The 23,344-nt window shown below is 38.0% G+C and overlaps 1 protein-coding gene across 1 annotated transcript in view; it reads right to left on the bottom strand.

Annotated features, from left to right (window-relative positions):
* Nucleotides 1–7,031: 7,031 nt before the first annotated feature.
* The window catches only part of nrp2a (neuropilin 2a), an 83,189-nt gene continuing 66,876 nt past the window's right edge, over nt 7,032–23,344 (bottom strand). Inside the window, 4 exon segments of the mRNA XM_051890620.1 lie at nt 7,032–9,302; nt 11,153–11,212; nt 20,250–20,282; nt 23,040–23,133. Coding sequence (XP_051746580.1) covers nt 8,998–9,302; nt 11,153–11,212; nt 20,250–20,282; nt 23,040–23,133 — 492 coding nt within the window. The 3' untranslated portion in view covers nt 7,032–8,997.

Below are 23,344 nucleotides of genomic sequence, written 5' to 3'. Positions count from 1 at the left end.
TTGCATTTACTTAGAATTTTATTTGTTTTCTACTTGACAAATTTGAACAAAGTTTAGTTGAGAAAAAAAAAACTTTTCAAAAATAAAGTGAACTTTAAGTTTTCAATACCACAGTTCATGTTCATTTAACCTAATTTGACTTATTTCTTAGTTATATATATGTACTCTTGATCCTTGAACTTTCCAATTAACCTTTTTTTTTCGTGTTGTTTTAACACTGTGTTTAGAAAACATGCTTGTTGTGTTGAAGAAAGACAGAAATCAGACACTTGCTGCTTATTAATGATATCATAAAGTCACTGATTGTTAGGTTTTAGTTTTATTAGTGCCTCTAAACTTTCTTCTGATCATGTGAGACTACAACATTTACTCCAGCAGTGTAATGATAATCTGATCATTTGAAGAATTATAAAAAAAAAAAAAAAAACGTGCTGTACAGTATCATTCAGACACACAGACATCAAGAATCAGCATATGAATCTCAACAATGGTGACGATCAACAAAAAGCTTTACCGTTGTCGTGTAAACATACCTTTAGTGTTAGTTTTTCTCTTGCTGCTGAAATTGTGTTAGCTGTGGCAATAGCAAGGGAGTGTTTTTTTGTTTGTTTGTTTTTTGATCATGTAGATGTAATGCAGTTCATTTTTAACTTTACAATAGTCTGTTATAGAATGCATTGCGGCATGAAGCATGTCACCATTGTTGAGATTTATATTTCTCCGTAAGAGGGCCTATGGTTGGAAAGATGTTTGAGAAACCCTGCAGCGGTCAACCTGAAGCTTTCACCTGCACACCCACTGAAGCTAAACAGGGTTGAGCTCGTTCTTTATCTGGATGGGAGACCTCCTCTGAGACTGGGTAGCTGCAGAAAGAGGTGTTAGAGAGGCTATTGGGTCTGATCAACCTGTGGCCTGAGTGGGACCTAACGCCCCAGTACAGTTGCAATAAGTTGTATTGTATAAAGAGTTAACATAAACCTCAGAACGTAAGGGGTGTGACCCTGGTGTAAAATAGCCCATACAGTACATCCCATACTGCCCAACGCCCCAGTACAGTCTCCATAAACTGTACCGAATAAAGGGTTAAAATAAACCCCAGAAAATAAGGGGTGTAACCCTGGAGCAAAAATAATCCCCTTACATCACATCACAAATGATACAGTACTTTATTTAGTTCTTACAACTTACATGGAACCACTTTATTTTTTTTTCATTACTATTTTTAATGTTTTTGAAAGAAGTCTCATATGCTAATCAAGCCTGCATTTATTTGATCAAATATACAGAAAAACAGTAATATTGTGAAATATTAAATTTAAAATAATGTTTTTGTATTTAAATGTACTTTAAAATATTATTTATTTCTGTGATGCAAAGCTGAATTTTAATCAGCCATTACTCCAGTCTTCAGTGTCACATGATCCTTCAGAAATCATTCTAATATGCTGATTTATTATCAATGTTGGATCTTTCCTGAAAAAAAAAATAATAATTTTGCTCTCAAAAAAGAAAGAAAAAAAATGGAACAAAACCGACCATCATTGAGATCTCGTTAGGGAACAAAAACAAGTAACATTGAAATCCCATAATGGAAAAACGGTCGCTATTGAAATCTCGTAGAGGAACAAACCGACCGTAACTGAAATCTCTTAATCCAGCAAAACCGACCGCCATTGAAATCTCATAACCTAATAAAACCGACCGTCACTGAAATCTTGTAATGGAACAAAACCAACTGTCATTAAAATCTCGTAAAAACAAAACACACTGTATTGAGATCTCGAAACTGAACAAAACTGACTGACAATGAAAATCAATTGTCATTGAAAAAACTGGCTCTTTTTTCTTTACATAATACATAACACTGTTAATCTAAAGGGGATGGTAAGGGGGGATGACGGCTTTACAAGGGGAATGACCAACAAATCCCCCCTCAAATCGAGCCCTGTATAAGGGTATTATGTGAGGAACAAACAAAAATGTTAACACAAAATCTTCTTGTTTTGCTTTTTATTGGTGGTGACACGCCTTTTCTGCAACCTGCTGGTTTGTAGTGTGTTAAATGCACTAATCTGCAGGATATAAATGATATAGATCAGAGGATAAATGTAAATCTAGTTAACGCCTGCTAGTAGATGCTGAGACTGCTCCATATTTTTCAATTAAAAAGTCATTCAAAAATGTATTTTTTTTATTGCAAGTGAAATCACAAATGGCCACTTTATTAAGTATGCTTCACCATAGTATCCGGTTGAATGCCCTTCTTCAGAACTGCCTTATCTGCTATCTGGTGACTGTGGAGGCCATTTGAGTATAGTGAACTCATTGTCTTGTTCAAGAAACCAGTTTGAGATGATCTAAGATTTGTGACATGGCATGTAATCAGAAGATGGTCCAATGTGGTCATAAAGGGATGGACATGGTCAGCAACAATACTCAGGTTGGCTGTGGCATTTAAACGATGCTCAATTGGTAGTAAGAGGCCCAAAGTGTGCCAAGAAAACATCCCACACACCATTACACCACCAGCAGCAGCTTGAACCGTTGATACAAGGCAGGATGGATCCATGCTTTCATGTTGTTTACACCAAATTCTGACCCTACCATCTGAATGTTGCAGCAGAAATCAAGACTCATCAGACCAGGCAATGTTTTTCCAATCTTCTATTGTCTAATTTTGGTGAGGCCGTGTGAACTGTAGCCTCAGTTTTCTGCTGCTGTAGCTCATCTGCTTCGAGTTGTGTGTTGTGTTGTGTGTTCAGAGATGCTCTTCTGCAGACCTCGGTTGTAACGAGTGCTTATTTGAGTTACTGTTGCCTTTCTATCAGCTTGAAATGGTCATTCTCCTCTGACCTCTGGCATCAACAAGGCATTTTCACCCACAGAACTGCCACTCAATGGACATTTTCTCTTTTTCAGACCTCTGTAAATCCCAGAGATGGTTGTGTGTGAAAATCCCAGCAGATCAGCAGTTTCTGAAATACTCAGACAAGCCCATCTGGCACCAACAACCATGTCACGGTCAAAGTTACTTAAATAACATTTCTTCCCCATTCTGATGCTCAGTTTGAACTTCAGCAGATCATCTTGATCATGTCTACATGTCTAAATGCATTAAGTTGCTGCCATGTGATTGTTGATTAGATATTTGTGTTAACAAGCAGCTTTACAAGTGTATCTAATAAAGCGTCCATTATACATATATACTGTATTGGAGAACACACGCATTTCCACTCAGTTAGAATGAGTGTTTGCTGATAAATGTGTTTAAGTGACATTAATTATGATCTGGAGAAGATGAAACAACACTAAAGGTCCAAACAGCTGGGCAGAACATTAACTCCTGAGTCTCTTGAGTGTCTTGAATCTTACCTTTTTCAATTCACACTTCATTCAAAGCTGTAACACATGCACAACTCACATAAACACTACATTTTCATGTAATTCTTTTCACATCTGTTCCAGTCTATACTGTATTTAAAGAGTCTGCAGAGCAAGTGAAACCAAATACGGCAAGCAGTGTGATTCATTTTAACTTTTAACAATGTCCAATATACGATAGCACTATGTTTTTGGTACTTTTTTTTAGTACAGACGATTTTAACTTATTATTTCAGCATTTGAACTTTATTTACACAATAAACTGATAATAAAAACAGTTTAGTTTCCATTGACTACCCAATTTTCTAATTCAGTTCCTCTGCTGATTTCATGCGCAGCTGATAATGAAGATGCAGGAGAGCAGGAGGTCTGAAGCTGTCAGCAGCTCCAGTGGAAACACAGATCCCCCTCGATCCCTTCCCACTCGACTGACCCAGATAAGAGCTTTCAACTGCTGGCCGAGGGGAGAGGAGAGCTGCTTCTCTGGGAGGACATCCCACAACCTGCTGAGTGAGCCAAAGAGCCCGAGCAGAGCTTGAGATAGAGAACAGAATGTAAAAAATGAATCTATACTGTACTATACTATAATTGACAGACAATATGATCTGTTATTTGCAATGTATTGGTAAATAAAGATAGTGTTTTGTGCTTAATAGAGGTACCTTTTAATTAGTGCATACTTTTGGATCAACATATTCGCTCTGTTCCAAAACAGTGAGCTGCCTTGTTGCCTGCTGCCTACATAGAAAGCATCCTTATTGAAATAGAACCTCATAAGTAACTAATCTGCAACACTCTAGACCCAATAAAAGAGTTCAATATCACATAAAAGGAGCAATATTATAATCTAATAATCATATATATATATATATATATATATATATATATATATATTAATGTTAATGTTATATGTTAATGTTAAAAATAAAATTGTTCACAGTTCACAGTTCATTAATATTATCAGATTATTTTTTTTTTAATTGTAAAAAATGTATTAGTAAATGTAGAAATGAAGATTAATAAATGCTTTAGAAGTATTTTGTTGCTAGAAGTGTTGCCAATATAAAATATGCATTGCTCACATAATAAAAAATAACCATAAAAATAATAATTATACACAGCACAGATACATTCAGGTTAAAATAGCAATTTTGTTTTTATTAAATTAAATTAAAGCTATGTTATAGATATTTTTCAGTGTTACATGAATTTGAAGTATATTATCAACATTTTTCTTGTTTTGTCCACCATCTTGGATTTTTTTTAAATGATTATTTTCTGAGCTTGTCAAAATATGCATAGCACACATAGTAAAAAAAAAAATCTAAATATCTAAATATAGCACATAATTTTGGGGTAAAATATTCTTTTTAATTATTTAACACTATTTTATGGATATTTTTATTGCATTAATTTTACGTCTATTTATATTCAAAATTTTTCTTGTTTTTTCTACCACACTCTTGAATTTTTTTTTTTTTTTATTGTAATTATTTTCTCAGCTTGTTAGCACACACTACATGTAACCATTTAATTTATACCTAACCATTAACTACCCCTAAAATCCTATTGATTTGGCAAAATAATATCAAGCTATTTTACACACAGTGCTTCCAGTGAGAGCTGAAGAAGTCTAGATGAATTTTGCACATTTAGTTATTTTTCCTGAGACCTCAGATGTTTGGAAACAATTCAGTCCATTAGATGTACAAGGACAGAGCAGAGAAAGATGCTGATGTAAAAAGTACCAGTAGAGCATGTGGTTATTGACTGTCAATGGCACAATATGCTGTTTGTTTGTTTGTTTGTTTGTTTTTTAAGATAGAAACCATGAACTCTTGATCTTAAATTTTTTGTGCAAAACCAGTTTTACCCTAGCTGAGGAGGTCTTGTAAGTGACCTTGCTAAGAAACAGCATCTGTTAAAATAGTTAAAGCAAATGAATAATCTGCAACATGAAAAGCCCTTCCTCAACAGAGACGTTCAGACGCCCCAAACCCTTTGACATTAGACTCAATAAACATCCGGGAATGGAGGAGTACAGTTGTGTGCCTCTATAGTTCTCCATCATTTGTCAGGTTCTTCTCTCTAGAGATGAATTAGCCGCATGCTCTTTGTATTTCTTAGTGCGGCCTCTTCAAAAGCTGATCACCTATAAGCTTCAAGCGTGCAAGGCTGAGCTTTGATGGAAAGTCCGGCTTACTGAGAAAGAAAGAAAGCTCTCTGATCTTCGCCTGCAAGGCCCCAGTGGAGAATTAGATTTCAATCTGACAGGGAGGGAAAACAACATTTACGAAACAAAAGTTTAGAATAATTTGAGAGGAAAAGCACAGCCCGACGGCCGGGCTCCTCAGAGCAATTTCCTGGTTCTCCATCGCTCAGTCCAGCCTGCCGATCAAAGCCACAAATCCGGATGCCTTGGGTTGAGTTTAAAGACAGAACTTCATTAATCAGGAATCAGCCAATAGAAGATTTTGAAATATTTGGAAAGACTTTCTTCCAGTCAAGAAAATCACTGATTTATTTCTTTAAAATGCCTTTTAGAGATTCTACATTAGAAATGACTGATGTGCTGGTCAGAATTCTGAAGAAGCGTGAGAAGGGTGAATGATTTTCCTCTAGATCTAGATCATGGTCAAAGCTCGACTGAACAGTATTTGAAGTTTACAGTCCATGTCCAGAGTCTGATGATGTCCATATGTCCATACTGGCGACCCCTTTTTTAGAAACTCTGCAAAAGTTTCCATGTCCTACATTTCTACTGTTGATGTTAATTAAACACATTAATTTAGCGCAATTTTATTCATTTAAGATGAAAGAACGGCAATGAGTATTTCAGTTTTTTTACGTGGTTCTTATGATACTGAAGAAAAACTTAAAATAGTTTCAGATGGACAAACCTGATTGTAAAACGGATGGCTGTAGGACAGTTATAGGTTTATGTTTGATGGTGTTTTTTTTTTAAAGTCTATTCAATATTTTATTTGCCTGCCATAATAATGTCTTTGATTTTCTTGGGATCTCGAACAAGGCTGATTCGATCGACCTTACTAGATCTTACTGTACACATCATTAGTCAGTGAAAAAGCCACAGTGGTAAAGGCAAAGGCAGGCACACTATGGAGCAGAGAGAAAGCTGAGGTAGAGAAATAGTTAAATGGATGCAACTGGGTGGTTGGATGAGGTGGAGGGATGAAGGGAACTTTAGGGGGTGGAACAGTTAGGCACTTCAAAGCTTTGATGTTGTGAGCCCCTAAATGAAGGCGACTGAAGGTCCGTGCTAATGGGAGCCCATGGGGAGATGAGAGAAACTGTAGCAGACGTAGCTGGAAAGAGAGAAAGAGTGAGGGAGCTTGTGTGTATTTGGGATTGAATGAGTTGATGTATAATGGAGTCAAAGGTTCTATTGATGGACTCCTTTTGTTGTCAGCGGAGGTACGTTATGCACTGGTCTGGTATTTGTAACATCAATTGCATGTGTGTGAGCGTGTTGAGCAATGTCAAAGTATTCTACTCATTTAACAATCCCATAACCCCTTGCTCTTGTAACCTCGAAACTCAAGACCCACTGTAAAACATCAAACTCAGTCACCTTGAAATGCTCCTCTTGGATCCACCTTGGAGTGTACAACAGCACATCAACCCGCTACTGTATGTTAACAATCCTTTATTAAATAATCATAATAACAATAATCATCATCATAAAAAGCAAAATTTCTGTACAAAGTGTCCAAAGAGAGACTGGAATTCTACCCAGTGCTGTGATTCTCAAGTATTTCGAGTGTTTAAGACAGACAAAAGCTCAAAAGCAGTCTTTTTCAGGTCCAGAGCCGAGGCTGGAACAGAGTAGCTCCAAGGCACTTGCAAAAGTCCAGGGGTCCAGTAGCAAGAGTCTTCAAGAAGATAAGGAGCAGGGTCAGTAGAAACATACAGGCTCACCTATCAGTGTCTCAAAACTCCATATCGAAGATCCCAGACTCTCATAACGTGTCTTATTCTGCAGAGGTGTAGTGTGCTTTGGGTGCATTTACTTCCACCAACTCACAATCTGTTTTTGAGCATGAATGAAGGTGAGGAATCCCATCTGAGCAAGTAAGTAAAGATTTACGGCATCTGTCTTCCACCTTTTGCCAGTCTTTGAAAACCACAGGGGAGCAGATTTACAACCAAACCTGTCTCCTGTTAACATAAAACCTTAGCATGGAAACATAAAACTGAGTAAAAGAGGGGAAAAAATCAATTGAGAATGAAACAAAGGAAAGAACTGCTGTATGATGTACATTTGAAAGTACTGGTGTTCCTCAAGGCTCTGTGTTAGGTCCTAAACGGTTTGAAAATAACCTAAAAGAATAGCAACTATTAAAGTTTTTAAGCTTAATTCATGTTTTTCACCACTGACAGGTTTTGTAACACTCAACTTGGCCTCTCAAAAAGGATTTGAAAAAAATATATTAAATATTTACCTATACACTTTATTTTGCTTCAAATTGATCCAAATGTAAACTATTTTAACTCGTACAGATGCTTTAAACAATCATTTTGATGTGTAAAAATATCTGTTTGACCCAAAAGCCAAGATATACTGTACATGACTGGCACAGCAAACCGGTGTAGATTTTAGACTGTTTTTGAAAATGAACTTTCCTTTTACAAAATACAAGCAGTGGACCTGAACCTCTCTGAGCCAATAACTGTAGCATTCTTGAAGGCCCAGAGTAAAAATGAGAGAAATTGCATTTCAAACCCATCCCTTAAGTATCTGTTGGCCTTTCAACCATTGTTTCACATAATTTAATGCCTGTTTGCTAGCTCAAAGCTCACACATTAGCTTGGCAGTCTTTGTCTCCCAGTTACAGCAATCCATAGGTTGCACTGACAAAATCCTTAGTCGTTTCAAACAAGTGTGCTGCCTTTTTTCCAGAACAAAATTTACCAAACACACAGTGCCTAAAACTAAATCTACGAACCCTTCGCTCCTTAATCTTACTTTTCCATTTCCAAACTGACAAGAGAAACACAAAATGGTGGGCTGAAAGCAATGGGTTGTAAACACACAATAATGATGACGTATAATCATCCTGGGCTACTGAACTTCTCTGCGAGGGAAAAAAACAATAAAGCAACATTAAACAAATCCATCAAAGCCTTTAAAACAATTCACCACATCCTAGGCCACAAAATGTACTTTTGGGAATGATGGGGGAAAGAAGTTTGTGGCTTGAATGTCCAGCCTCAGATCTCCCATTTTAAAAACTAGACCTCTTAGAAATCTAAACTGATATACTCTCATCTTTTTGGAATAGCAGAACATTGATATGTATCAACATTTATTTTGAGGCTGAGCCATGGAAAGGGTTTCAATCCTTGTGGCACCAAATGCTCCATTTTTGATGTAATCCAGTGAAAGACGAGGAAGTCCTTGGCAGCAGCGCTAGAGCTGAGTAAGCATGACTGCTTGGAAAATAAGCTCCAGGAGAAGTTCGGTCTAGGAGCTCTCCAGCTGAGATGGACATGCATTCCAGGAATACTAAGAGATGAGGCTCATCTCTTCAAAGAGTCAAATCGGGTTATTTTGAGGTCATTTTAGGATACTTGATATCTCCCCATCTGTTCTCCTCAAGCCTCAGAGCAGCAGCGCTGTTGGTTGAGCTTCACTTTGTGCTTAATCCCGTCGTACAACTCAAAGTTGTAGTTCTCCAAGGTGGTGGACGAGCGTGACGTCAAGCCGCCATATGAGCAGGTGCAGTAAAGGAGGAGGCCGGCACACACGGCACCTAGAAGAACACCCAGAGAGCTCATGACGATGATGGTCAGGAGAATGGGGTCCAGAGAGTACAGCCATGCGTTGTCCTTATCGACCACATGTGTCACCGGAGGCTCTGATGGCGTTTCGGCTGTGCTCCACTCTGGAAACTGGAAACCTACAACAGCAAGAGGGGAGAACACATTAAAAGGATGTTCACAACAAAATCATGCACATAAACTTTTGTTTTCGAACATAATACCATGGTAATACCCCCGAAAAATAGTGATAGTATCAGGTACCCTTACAAAAAAGCAGTGAAATTCATGTACCATGGTTTTTATATGGTAAATCACGGTATTTTCAAGAATACCATGGTACTACCATACATGACCAAAACATCACAGTAGTACCATGTCCAAAAAACATTTTTTGTAAGTAAAAAAGTACCATGGCGTTACCATGTTTTTGTGGTAACATCATGGTAAAGGGGTGTCATAATCCCCCCAAAAATATAGTGATTGTGTTAGATTGTACACTTTCAAAAAGTACTGTCCTGGTACCATGGTACAGAAATGGCATAAGATGGTAATACCATAGTACTTAAATTCATATACCATGATTTTTTGTTGTAAAACATGGTACTTTCAAGTACTAACATGGCACATGTTAACAATACCATAGTAGTTCAAGTAGAATTGTATTACCATGTTTTTATGGTATTCTTTGAACTATTGTGAAGTAAATACCATGGTACTCCAAAGTACTTCAAAGAATACCATGGTATTACATATACCTTGGTAAATTAATATAGTAATCAGTGGTAGTACATCTATAGCACATATTTATAAGCATGTTTTGTTCAACACTACAGCCTTTGGAGGCTAAACAGAAGGTTTTTTTTGTTTTCCTGCATAATATCCTATGGAGGAAGACACAGACACAGTATAACAAACTAATGGCAAGGCCTGAAGGGGAACGGCGTCGGCATGTTTTCAGCTGACAAAACTAAGCCGTAAACTCTTTTGTGGCACCCTGCGTCTTGCTAGCGGTTGCATTAGGCTTAATTAGGCTGCTTTTGACAGCGAGCCGATGCCAAAACTCACACCAGCTGAGCCGCTTTTGCACATTGACTGATATCTGTTGCATTTTGCTAAAGCAAATTTCCCTTTGCCCTTTTAGTTCCAACAAATGGGATCCGAGGTGATTGACAGCTTGTGTAGAGTGTGAGCTAAACACAGACTTCATTACGTTGTATTAGAGTAGAGGGGAAATGAGAAAAAGATGGAATACATCGATAAAAGAAGTCAGGGAGAGTGAAAGAAAGACAGACGGAGGGGGTTGACAGTCTGTAAGGATGAACAGATTTCGGTCGGGTAATTAACTCATCCTTGTCTTTTTTATTTTTTTTATTTAAGAGCCAAAACAAAGACATCTTTATGAGTTAGATGGATTCCAACTGTGTGATAGCAGGAAGAAGGAGGGCGGAAAGTCTGATAACCGGAGACGTTTTTTTGTTTTTGTGCAGAAATGCGGGGTGAGGGTGATTCGAGTGTGAACCCACACAAACAAACTGTAGCATGTCAGCTCTACCCATGCAAACATATGCACAGAATCGCTGTTATAGAATGGGAAGCAGCATTCACAACCCAATTAAATACATAATGTGATGCATTTTCAAATAAAAAAGATTTCAAAGAGGAAAAAAAAAAAAGATTGGGAATTGATTTGACAGATAAAAATAATTGTTAAATATTCAAAATAATATGCACTGACAAATCTTTCACAACAAGACCAGGAAAACATGCATTATTGAAATAATTAGGGTGATTTCATGTTCACGTTAAATGTGTCCAAACCATCTGTTTTTGTTTTGGCCTTATAATCTAAAAACCTTGAGGAAAAAAATACCCAACAGATGAAAGATTTCTCATTCCTGGATCCCGTTCTTTGAAACTTGGTTAAAATAAATAGCCTGCCAGGAAGCAGTCATATATTGTATTTACAGTATGTATTGTGGGAACTAACCTGCATTTATATGGTCTTTCCCATTAAAGAGACGCCCATTTCCAACCGTTGGCTTTTTAACTGTGGAAAGGAGCAAAGACACTGTATTGAAATATAGAATACAAAATATGTGTTTTGTGCTCAAAGGAATATTATTAATGCAAACTTGCAATAAATGTTAGGCCAGAAACAAGTACGCAGACGTGAAAGCTTGGCTAACTCATTGCACAACTCATGCACATGTTTGCATACTACATACTTGGTGTGAATTCTTCAAATATCTGTGCCAGACATAATAATAACAACATTTGATTATTCAGAATTCAGATTTACAGTAACTAACTTTAACAAACCTGCTAGTGTACTAGCTGATTTACACAATACATTCACATACTTGAGTTGTGAGTCTTGGATTAACAGAGATCTAAATGAGTATATTTTGAGATTTGAGGCTAAGTAATAAATTATTAAAGGTACGTAAGATTTGTAACATAATTACAGAGTACAGAAAATAACATCATGTGACCTACATAATTACTAATTGAAGCACACCCGCATTTACACATTAAGGGCACACACAAATATAGCAGCAAAAATAGGCCAATGTCTATTGTTACTGCACTGATATAAATGGATATAAAAAGAAGTGACGATTAGAAAAATAAGATTTTATTGTCACATTTTAAAAGCAGGTTTTCAAGACACAAATCCATCAAGCAAAAATATTTTGTTCACATTCGCATTTTAAACAATTTACTAATTTCAAAGTTGAGGTATAGGCTGACCACAGTTAGAAGGTACTTTCATAAAGCAAAGTGCATTATAATCATCATCATCATCATCCTCATCATCATGATTAAATTCATAGTCTGTATCAGAAGCATCACCACCACCACCTAAGTAAGCTTTGCGGTACAATAAAAGGCCCATAACTTTCAAATGGCCTTATGGATCAGCGTTGCTTTGTTCCAAAAATGTCTCAGTCGGAGCCCGCTGTGTCTAAAAGCAGAGAAATCAATGTGAGAGGCGGTAGCCTGACTGGATCCATTGTGAGTGATCTTTTCTACCCAACTCCCCACGTCCAAGGAGAACGCTGTTGACTGTTCGACAACCCCTGAGATGCCGTGTCCAAAAGTTGGTGAGTCATTTGCAGGGGTGTGAGCATCAACCGCAATCCTCTGCTCTTTGAAAAATAGACTGTTTTACTTTATTAGAAGCTTCTCGGTTCGGTATACGTGATGCATTTAAGAGCCCGAGAAGAATGGCTGTTTGGCAGCGAGGCGCTGGGTGACGTGTTGACGGCGTTCTCAAGAGAAAGCTCGCACTCATTAATGTGGTTTCCCGAGTCGACAAGAGGCACGGGGCGGGGGCCTGGAACGCCTATAGCAGCTTTAATAAATGGTATCTGGTCCATTAACTAATTAAAAAATATTAAGAGTGAAGAAAGAAGTGGGGGACACAGTTTAGGGAAGAAAAGAGCGATAAAGTGGCTGCTTTAAAAGCACATTGCTTGACGGTGCCAAAACATCTCTTACCACCTCACAAAAGGAAATGGCATTAAAAAGCCCCTGAGGAGCCAGGGGTCTTTATCTTTTTATTTCCATTTTGAACAGCTCTATATGTCCCATAATGAAATAAGCTACTTTGAGCCCTGATTCTAGATCTGCTGAATGTTCTTAAAGGTATAGTTCAAAAATGAAAATGGAAACTTCACTCACCCTCAAGTCATTTTAAACCTGTATGACTTTCTTTCAAATGTGAAAGACAAAAGAATGTTTTAAAAAAAAATGTTTACACTGTGTATTTCTATCAAATAAAAGTGATGGATGCTGTCAAAAGTACCAGAAGATTCTGGTTACGACATATTTGATAATCACTGCCGTCATTTTTGTTGTCAAACTTGCCAGAATATATGATTATGCAAATTAGATTTGAGCAAATAATTACATTATTTTTGTTCATATGAAGCCATCAAGAAGACTTCTAGTCATACAAACTACTTTTTTTTTTGTCATTTTCCCATAAAGGAGCAGTGTGAACGTTCTTCAAAACATTTCATTTTGTGTTTCATAGAAGAAAGAAGGCCATAAAAGAAAGACATTTCATTTTGGGGTGACCTATTCCTTTAAAAAAGATTGTACTATGGTAATTAATACCTTGGAGGACCACTTAAAGGGATAGTTCACCCAAAAATGAAAATTCTGTCATCATTTACTCACCCTCATGTTGTTCCAAACCTGTAAGGCTTTCGTTCATCTTTAAAACACAAATGAAGATCTTTTTGATGAAATGTGAGAGATTTCTGTCCCTCCATTGACAGCTATGCAACTGACACTTTGACGCTTCAAAAAGTTCATAAAGAGATCATAAAACTAATCCATATGAATTGAGCGGTTTTTGGTCAAAATTTTTTTGAAGAGACACGATCGCTTTATATGATGAACAGATTGAATTTAGGCATTTATTCACATATAAACATAAACTCACATGTTACGCAGGTTCAGTTGAGCTTTTTTATATTCGCTGATCAATGTTTATGCTATATCAGTGTTATAAGCGTCAAAGTGTCAGTTGTGTAGCTGTCTATGGAGTGACAGAAAGCTCTCAGATTTCATCAAAAAGATCTTCATTTGTGTTCTGAAGATGAACAAAAGTCTTACGGGTTTGGAACGACATGAGTGTGAGTAAATGATGACTGAATTTTTATTTTGATTGAACTACCCCTTTAAATACTATAGACATTATAATCAAATGGCATGGCCACAGTTTATTTGTGATGCTCACCCCGTCCTAATACAGAACTGATTACTTTATCCTATAAAACTGAATGACAACTTAATTCAATAAATGATTCAACATGGCTATGAAAAAGCATATGGCAGTCTTGGACACCATTCACTACTAATCACTCTTGAAGCTTCACGACGCTTCAGTGAACCAAAATTGCTACCAGGTGTTGATATCTGCACAAAGTTCTCTCCCACCCCAGCGCTCAGTGCTTCCTCATCACATGGAAACGTCGGAGAAAGGAAACAGCTGTCTTTGTTTATGGGACTTGTTTTTGGAGCCTCAACACCAGCAAGCGTTTGCTCAGAATAACACACGCCAACGCAGTTTTGGGGATCTTTGGGGAAAAAAATGTGAGAAATGCGAGATACAAAGGAATAACCTAGATACTGCCACAGAGAACACAGAAATAAACACAAAACATGAAGACTTCCTTACACAATCCCCCTTCTCTTATCTCAAAGGTGGCGCCATCAATTCTTTTAAGTTTAGCACATCATTGATATGAAACCATGCCTAATGCAATGTTTAAAGTCAACATGAAAGAACATCAACAATCCGTTTTACTTATATAATGATGCATTTTCAATTAAAACTGGACTTTTTAATTTTATTCGTGAAGGGTGTGTTCACACTTGTAGTTAGCTTTACTTGGTTTGTTTGGTCCGGTTCGTTTTAGTCCTGGTTTTCTTAGCATTCACATTGGCATTTTTAACACCGAACCTAAAGTTAGAGGGATACGTTCACAACCTGATTGGTCGAACTTAACGAACATCCAAAACAATGCTGTGTGCTGGGATAAATGCGCTCGTTGTATGTGCGTAGCCTACATATGATGGTATTTTGACCAGCTGAGAACTCGTGAAGAGCTTATAAAATGTGCAAATTAGTCAGAACAGTGGCAGGAATTAGGGTTGTCAAAAGTACCGACTTCGGTACCAAATTTAAAAATACCACCATTCCCAGATACCAGCAGTACATGAACACAATGACCAATCAGAGGTGTTTAAAAATCCGTTCAACATCGCTCAAAATGCTATCAGGTAATGCTGGTATTTTTTTAAATTTCAGTATCGACTTGGTACTGAAGTCGGTACTTTTGACATCCCTAGCAGGAATCCCTCCGTCACACACACAAACGAAGATCTGCTGCGAGGAGACGCGGTTCTGATGCCAGTACCAAACTGTGATGGGCAAAATCACGACTATGATGAGAAAAAAGGTATGCTTGAGTCTTTTTGAGGGTTGCATCTTGTGACATCATGTCCAGTTTTTGGTTTGTTTACAAGTCTTTGGTCCGTGTTGCATTCATATTTTATTCGTACCGCACCAGAGTTTGTTTGGAAGCGGACCGAGACCCAACTTTTCAGCAGTATCGGTCCGCTTGTTTGGCGTGCACCAGGGGTCACATTCAAATGAACCGCACTAACAGAGCAATTGCAACAGGGTTCGTTTTAATCAAACCAAACATGCCAAGTGTGAACACACCCTAAAAAATGTAATTGGCTGGTGAAAAGTTGTCCTTTAATGGCTTGTGGAGCACTACTCCACTGCTGCCACTTTTGACGAAGCTTTTTGATTGGGAATCCCAATGTTAAAACCTACTTTTCAAATCTACCATTTGAAGCAGTCTTTATTACGTTATTGACAACCGGCAAGGTTTTAGAAAGGCTGTATTACCTACAACAGCAGCCTAAAACAAGTTACCAATAACGTTAACCAATAACTGGCACAATCTAAGCGAGGTCAGCAGAAAAGGAAACTCATTACACAAATATTTTTCTCTTAGGAACTGATCAGTCGTTCACAATAAGACCAAGAGCATGTATTAAGAAACTCAATTTTGATTTCATGTTGACTTTAAAGGCAATATTCATCATGACAGCTTTTGGATATATCATCTTAGGTGGACTCTCCATTTACCAGACTTAACTCAAGTTGTTTACATGCAGAAACCTTTTATGCAATACTTTACCTTCCCTTATTATTAAATCATGCTTGCGTTGTATTCAAAAAGTGCTAAGAAGCACATTCTCAGTATTGGAGCTCCCTCCTGTATGCTTTAATTTATCTGAAAGCTTTGTGTTCTCTCTTTCACCAAAGGTCTGTTCCCTTGTTCTGCAATAATAAGGTAAAGAGGTACTCTTAATCAATCTCAGGGACTAGTCAAAGTGCAAACACTGTGTCAGACAGCATGTCCACAACAGCTCTTAACTCCACAATGTTCTGACCACATTGATTTAACATAAGTACAGCACACTGGATCAAAGTCAGTCCAGGATCAGTGATTAAGGTCATTGGACAACACGTCCTCTTGGCTCGGCGTCCATCATGAGGCTGGATATGGATTCACTCTTGGAGAAGGTCCCTCCAGATGAGTATGAGCTGGCTAGATGTAGTAAACAAGCTGAGCACACCAGTAAGACAGGGTCGTTAGTATCCAAGAAAGAAAAGAACATGAAAAGAATGAGGAAACAGAAAAATCGAAGTGTTGGGTTCATCTGGATGCATCCGAATCCAAGCATCCGGGAGCGTTCTCCTCCAACTCTTCAGTCTGAGATCTGCTTCATCAAGGACTTCCTTCAAGAAGTCAGCATTTGCAGACAAACCTCTAAAACTTTAGTCCAGGTCTCTCACCAGTAGGAATTCCCATCGCCCTTCTCAACCCATACAGTCAATTTGGGTGTCACCCCAGACCTGTGCACGCCGCCGTTTGGGTAATGTGCACTGTGTGGGCTGTAGTAGGCCATTGTGGGTTGGTTCCTCCTGGCCGTAAGATGGCGACAGCTAACGGCCATGACAATGACAATAACCAGGAACAAGATGGCTCCTCCACCAGCCATTATGTAATACCAGTTGGGCAAAACAGCCGGTACTGACAGGGTATCTATTGTTGGCTCACTCTTGCCAGGTAGGGCTCCCCCTGGTGGAGAGATATACAAACTGTGAAACACGCCACACTACTCCAGGGTTCAAATGCAAACACACTAATGAAATACACCATGAAAGATGCTGTATTGACTGTTTTGGCATACGATCATGTAGGGTAGAAGCTTCATGCTCCATGTTTCACTGTTCGAAATCACCATGAAATGATCACTTTCCAGGAGAGGAACAGTTATTGAGGGATCTAAGTTGGGTTGCATAGCGCCGTGTACAGTGAAACAATGGCTGTGAATGCAGTGCTGTTATGTAACGTGCTTTCAAATAGGCACCTGAGTCAGAGTCCAAGCATGTTGCAAATAAAGACTGCCCCGCTCTAGTCCTGGGGAGTGGGGATGCCGTACTATAAATCATATTTTTTGCATGCTGGATTTGGGACAAGCGGCTCTCCAGGACTACTTATAGGGCAGGTAGTGCTGGTAGTTCTCTAAACCGTTACGTCTTAGGGGTACATTGGGGCTGCATTCAAACAAGAGGCTGTTTTGCCAAGCAGAGGCACATGCATTCTTTTCTCCCTCAGTTTGACTTCTGCTTATTGCAGAATGCTGACTGATACTTGACTATAGCACAAGTTTGTAACAGGGCTGGGCATTGCCAGCTTCATCAATATATTGTGATGCATATTATAAATGGATTGCAACTGAGATTTAGACCCAGTGTAACCACATACAAGAATGATTCTGTGGAATAGGTTTCAATCTTTTTGGCATGGTTTCGCTCCAATTTTGTCTAGTATGCCATGTTTTAAATTATAATAACATGCATTTATGTTTCTGTAAATCACACTTGCGTCAATCAAAAAAAAAAAAAGAAATTCGTTAACACTTTTAAGGTGAATTAGTTACACGTTACTACATGTACTATATTACTAACATTACTATATTAATAACAGTAAATTATGCATAATTACAAGTAACTAACCCTAAACCAAACCCTAACCCCAACCATAACTCTATAGTAAGTCTATGTAGTTAATTAATATTACGGTTATTATATTAGGTTAAAATTTTGTAATTACTTATGTGATGAATTTTGATTATTATTAACTGAACTACTGAAATTATATGAATGCACTCATAAATAAATAAATAATAAGTTAAATTAATAAAATACATAAGTTAAAAAAGTTAGAATATCATGAGAAAAATAATAATAATTGCTATAGATATATGAATTAATCTACACTCTAAAAAAATGCTGGGATGTTTCCAAAATTGGGTCAAAAACGGACAAACCCAATTTTGGGTAGAAACAACCCAGCATTTTTTAGATTGTACACACATCCAGTTTGTAAGTTAAATTACAATTATTAAACCATATATTGTAAAACTCAAGGAGTTGCAACCACACTGCTGCGGGTTGAGTTCAACTGTTCTAATTTAAAGCCAACGTGACACGGCGCATGTTGAATTTAACTTTGAAAAAGCTCTGACCAATTTCTGACACATTGAAAATAAAAACAACCGTACATCTTGACGAAAGAAACCAAAATAGTAACAAACATTATGATCACACAACAAGTGGGAGCAGAGGTTCTTGTCAGCTCTGCTTTGTCTATCTCATGGATTAGTAAGCACTGTGTGAGAAGCGAACATTCGAGAAAAGAATGACAAAAAAAAAAAACAGTTCTCCAGGGACTCCGAGACATACCCTGAGTCTCTGATGCAATGCTGCCATCTGAGCAGAACCCGGCACAGGCAGACATCTTGTTATGCTATATTCAGCCACGGAGCATGACTGAGCCACTCATTAGGGAGAGCGACTTGGCTCTGCCTGTGTCTTTTATTGACAATCATTTCACAAAAGGAAGTGGAGGTGCTAATATGCTGGTAGCTTGTTTAGGTATTCTTGCCAATGCAAGTTAAAAAAAAATGGAGCTCCAAATATAAAAACCATCACACTGCTTCTCAATGTCCAGTGTTGGACTGCAGTCATTTGAAGAGGAAAAATTCACATCTATGTGTCCATATACACTAACAAATACTCTGTCCTCAAGGGATCCCACACCTTTCCGACAATTCCCATGACTTTTCTAGTCGTTTGTGATTACGAATGAGGATTTTTCATTAGAAAAATCATTTGATCTGTTGTCAGGTACAAAATATTTGAAATTAAAGGGACAGTTCATCCAAAAATGAAAATGTTGTCATCGTTTACTCACCCTCATGTTGTTCCAAACCCTACTGTCAACTGATTGATTACCAACATTCCATGTTTAGCAAAAGAAAGAAACTCATACAGGTTTGGAACAGCTTGAGTGAGTAAGTGATGACAAAATTTTCATTTTTGGGTGAACTATCCCCTTAATGCACTCCAGATAAACGATTAAGCACAATCATAAAAATATTACTGGTGACTGCGACTATGATATTGCTTTTAATCAACAGTTCTATAAAAGTTATTTATAACTGTCCATGTCTAAAATACATTTTAGACACAGTATGTGCAGTTATTCGGCTCTGCTAATGAAAATAGGTCCAAATGAAGTCAATGCAGGATCAACCATTCAAAAACCTGTCTATAGTAGATGAATAAAATATGCACTTCAGATTTCAAATGTCTCAAATAAAACACAAATGCACATGCATTCACATACGAAATTAAGATTTAAACAGACAACATTTAAGAAGACCTTGCGTCCCATAAGAAACGATTTTCCGTTAGTAACATTTGGCATCCAATGAGTCACAAAGGAAGCTGCCCTTTCTATATTTCCTATAGACTTTTATTATAGTATTGATTTCTTTAAAAATGTTTAAACCCTGGAATATTTCCCGAATTTTCAGTGACTGTAAAATTGCACAAGTGTGTTAGTATAGCTGCTTAACAGGCTGAAGGGAGAAAGATGGCTCCAAAATAGACTGACAGGACACCCGTCTGGTTAGGACTGCAACATATAGGCCATGTATTCAATGGCATCAAACAGTACAATTTTGACACAACCTGTATGAGATTTGATAGCTATGACAGAGGGGACAATGTTCAGCAAATAATAACTGAAATATTTCATGCAAGAAAGTACGTTTTGAAATGATGTGAGAGTGAAATTTTGATTATTTCATGGGGAATTATTCCTTGAATGTCAAATTGTGTCATATTGTGGCACAACGGGTCTCTGCCATGAGACTTACAGGTTCAGCAGCCTGACAGTCCAAGTTTGGGCATCTTTCCCAATTGGGACCTTGACAGGTCATAAAAAAATATGTCAGAAACGGATTGGTCACCTCAAATAACCGACCCAAACCCAGGCTCCTCAACTCACTGCATAAATACCACATGCTAGGAAGTAAAACAAACCCTATATCTTCCTTGTAAACAATAACTGCTGAGCAGGGCAGAGAGCAGGAAGTGCAAACATTCACACCCGAGGCAGAGAGTTTAAACTCACCGGTCATGTCCGGAGGGAACGCGACAAAAGGCTCTGGATGAGGGAGAGGAGGATGGGGAGAGGCAGAGAAAGAGAGAAAGACAAACAGAGTAAAATGTTAATATGTAATGTAAGGTTAATGGTGGGGTACATCCCTGCCTTACTGTATCAGACACTGATGACTCTGAAAACATGCACTGAACTTCATAAAATGATGAATAACCTACATCAGAGACCACAGAGGAAATCAAACAAGGACACAGAGGACATCAAAGGACTTTTCCGGAAATATTTCGGCCTCAAATCAAAAGAAAGAAATAAGCACCATTATGATTTTATGGATTGTGACATTATTTTCATCATAGTTAAGCATATTAATTTACTACAAAACTCTCATAACTGTAATGTGTCGATTAATCAAATCAAATTCTCAATGAATTGCCATATTAAAACCTATATATTAAAGGGGACCAATTATGCCCCTTTTCACAAGATGTAATATAAGTCTCTGATGTCCTCAGAATGTGTCTGTGAAGTTTCAGCTCAAAATACCCCACAGATCATTTATTATAGCTTGTCAAATTTGCCCCTATTTGGGTGTGAGCAAAAACACGCTGTTTTTGTGTGTCCCCTTAAATGCAAATGAGCTGCTGCTCCCTGCCCCCTTTCCAAAAGTGGGTGGAGCCTGTACAGCTTGCGCTTCAGATACTCAACAACAACAAAGCTGGAGAATCTCACACAGCCAAAATGTCAGAAATTGTCAGTAACGGCGTTCAGCCTTACATTGTTCAAACCGGACACTGATGGAGAGACTACAATTTTTTGAATGCATCTGGACGTTTCTGAATGGTTAGTGGATAAATTTATGTAGTTGCTGTGGAGTTGATTCAACTCATCTACTAGCATGTGCCGTCATGTTAATCTTTTGAGGAAATCCAGTGTTAAACTGACCCTCGTTTGAGAAGCAGTCTGGCGTAAAATGATTCGCGCAAATATAGAACACTTTACAGACTTTCTTCGGCACATTTCATTCATAAATGAAATTCAAACACTGTGTCCTCAGTGGCTCAGATGCCAAGAGTCTCTTGGTACATCCAATAACAGAACAGTTGTAATGTTTTTTTGGGGCAGACATTGTACATCTCCAGCTGCTACAGCGAGTAAACAGAAATGGCGGATTGTTATGGCTCACTCAGGGTGGGATTTATGCTAATAGGGCAGATCATCACCAGTCATGGGCGGGGCTTCAACATACTCTTATGTAAGTGTAGGGAGAAATCTGGAACCACTCGTTTGGAGAGACTGTTTATGATTTATGTGGATTATAAAAAAGGAGTGCGTGGATTTTTACCATTAAATGCTGGTTGTTTACACACACTGTGGACACACATCTGTGTTCAAACACCTATAAAAGTGAATTTTGCATAATAGGTCCCCTTTAAACAAGAACAAATACTACTACATATACTGTAAATGATTGACTCTTCCCCACAAAATGATATCTATATCTTTAAATCAACCATTCTAGATTAAAATGTATATAAATGATTACGGGAAAGTGTGTATCACACCTTCACTAAATCATTTTAAGTGATCCTGCTGTGTTGCTAATGAATTTTTAAAAGTACAAATATTCCATGACATGCCTAATAGTCATGAAAATAATGTAACAATGCAAAAAATCTTCACAGTCCTTGATTTTTGGAATGAAATATGACCTGGACATGTTCTTCACACAGGTGCTGATTTGCTTAAAAGCATTTTTTTTCTGCAGCTAAATTCTCTGTCCCATCTCCCATACAGTGATCAGATAAGGCATTTTGATTCTCAATTAGTTGGCAGAGAAGCATGTTTTCAAGTTTTAAGTTGTTTTCATGTTTTCAGGTTTTGTTTTGGAGAGCGAACATGGAGGACATTGCTTAAATTCTTGAAATACAAACAATTAGAAAAAGACGAGGAACTATCGTGAGGGCCAGCGGCTCGGGGATCTCTTTTTGGCGGGAACTCCAAGTCCAACTGCACGGGTTGATAAGAACTCTCCCAGCATGCTTTGGGAAGAATCACAGCAGGCACATGGTGGAACATGAGCTCTGGAGGCTTCCAATTTTTGGATTCGAAATAAACCACCAAGTCCCGTAGCCTCGGAGCGAGCCAAGCAGCGGCGCTGTGAGCCAAAAATGACTAAATCAAGAGTTTCTAGTTATGGACCAGGAATTGGAGTAGCGGCGAGCACATGGTCACATTCTGATATCCTTAAGACCATAAACCACAAAGCTTCTGTGCAAGATCCATCCTCAAAAAGCTCTGGCTATCGACTAATTCCGTTAAAAAATCTCTGTTTACAAACATGGAAGGAGAAGCGCGAAGGAAATAATGAAACATAGATTAGCATCGGGGCCCAGGGGCATTTGTGGCCTAGATTTGATTCTACATTTTGCTTTTGATGGCAAACAACGAGGCACACTATTTTTTTGTGTGTGTCCTCCTTTCATGTTAATAAATTCTATTTTGAGAAGCTCTTTGAGATAGTGGCTGTGATGGCTAGGTTTGATCACAGTAAATGGAGAGGTTTATGGAGCGAGTGTCTTCAAAATCTCAACAAATTATGGCGAAAATGGTGGAACTGGAATATGTGCAATCTGTAATGAAGAGATAAAGGTGACTTCACAGGAAACCAGAAAGAGCGTGGCAGGGAGAAACATCTGGTAGAGATAATGCAAGGCTTTGGCTTAAGTTGTCGCTATAAATGACAACAAAAGCATAAAGGATAAAACAAATGATGGAAGAAAAAGGTGAGACATGCACACTTACGAGTACACTCCTCCAGCGGTGTGTTCACACTCATGTGGATGTTATCGATCCAAATGTGGCCTTTGGTACCCTCAAAAAATCCTTCGATTACCACCTGTGTGATAACATGACAATATGAGCACATAGAAAACAGAAAATGTCACTATGATATTTGTCAGGCTACCAGGACTAAACAAATACAACAACAAAGGTTTACGGGTTGTCGAAACTTTAATAATGATTCAAATTTGGGCAATAGATTTGAATAATTAACTCTTTCCTTGCCAGCACGTTTGAAAAAAAAGTTGCCAGCCAGCGCCAGCATT

This window comes from Ctenopharyngodon idella, chromosome 1 (genome assembly GCF_019924925.1).
Source record: "Ctenopharyngodon idella isolate HZGC_01 chromosome 1, HZGC01, whole genome shotgun sequence".
Classification (NCBI taxonomy): Eukaryota; Metazoa; Chordata; class Actinopteri; order Cypriniformes; family Xenocyprididae; genus Ctenopharyngodon; species Ctenopharyngodon idella.
Note: the sequence above shows the minus strand (reverse complement) of the source record. Positions and strands in the feature narration are given on the sequence as shown.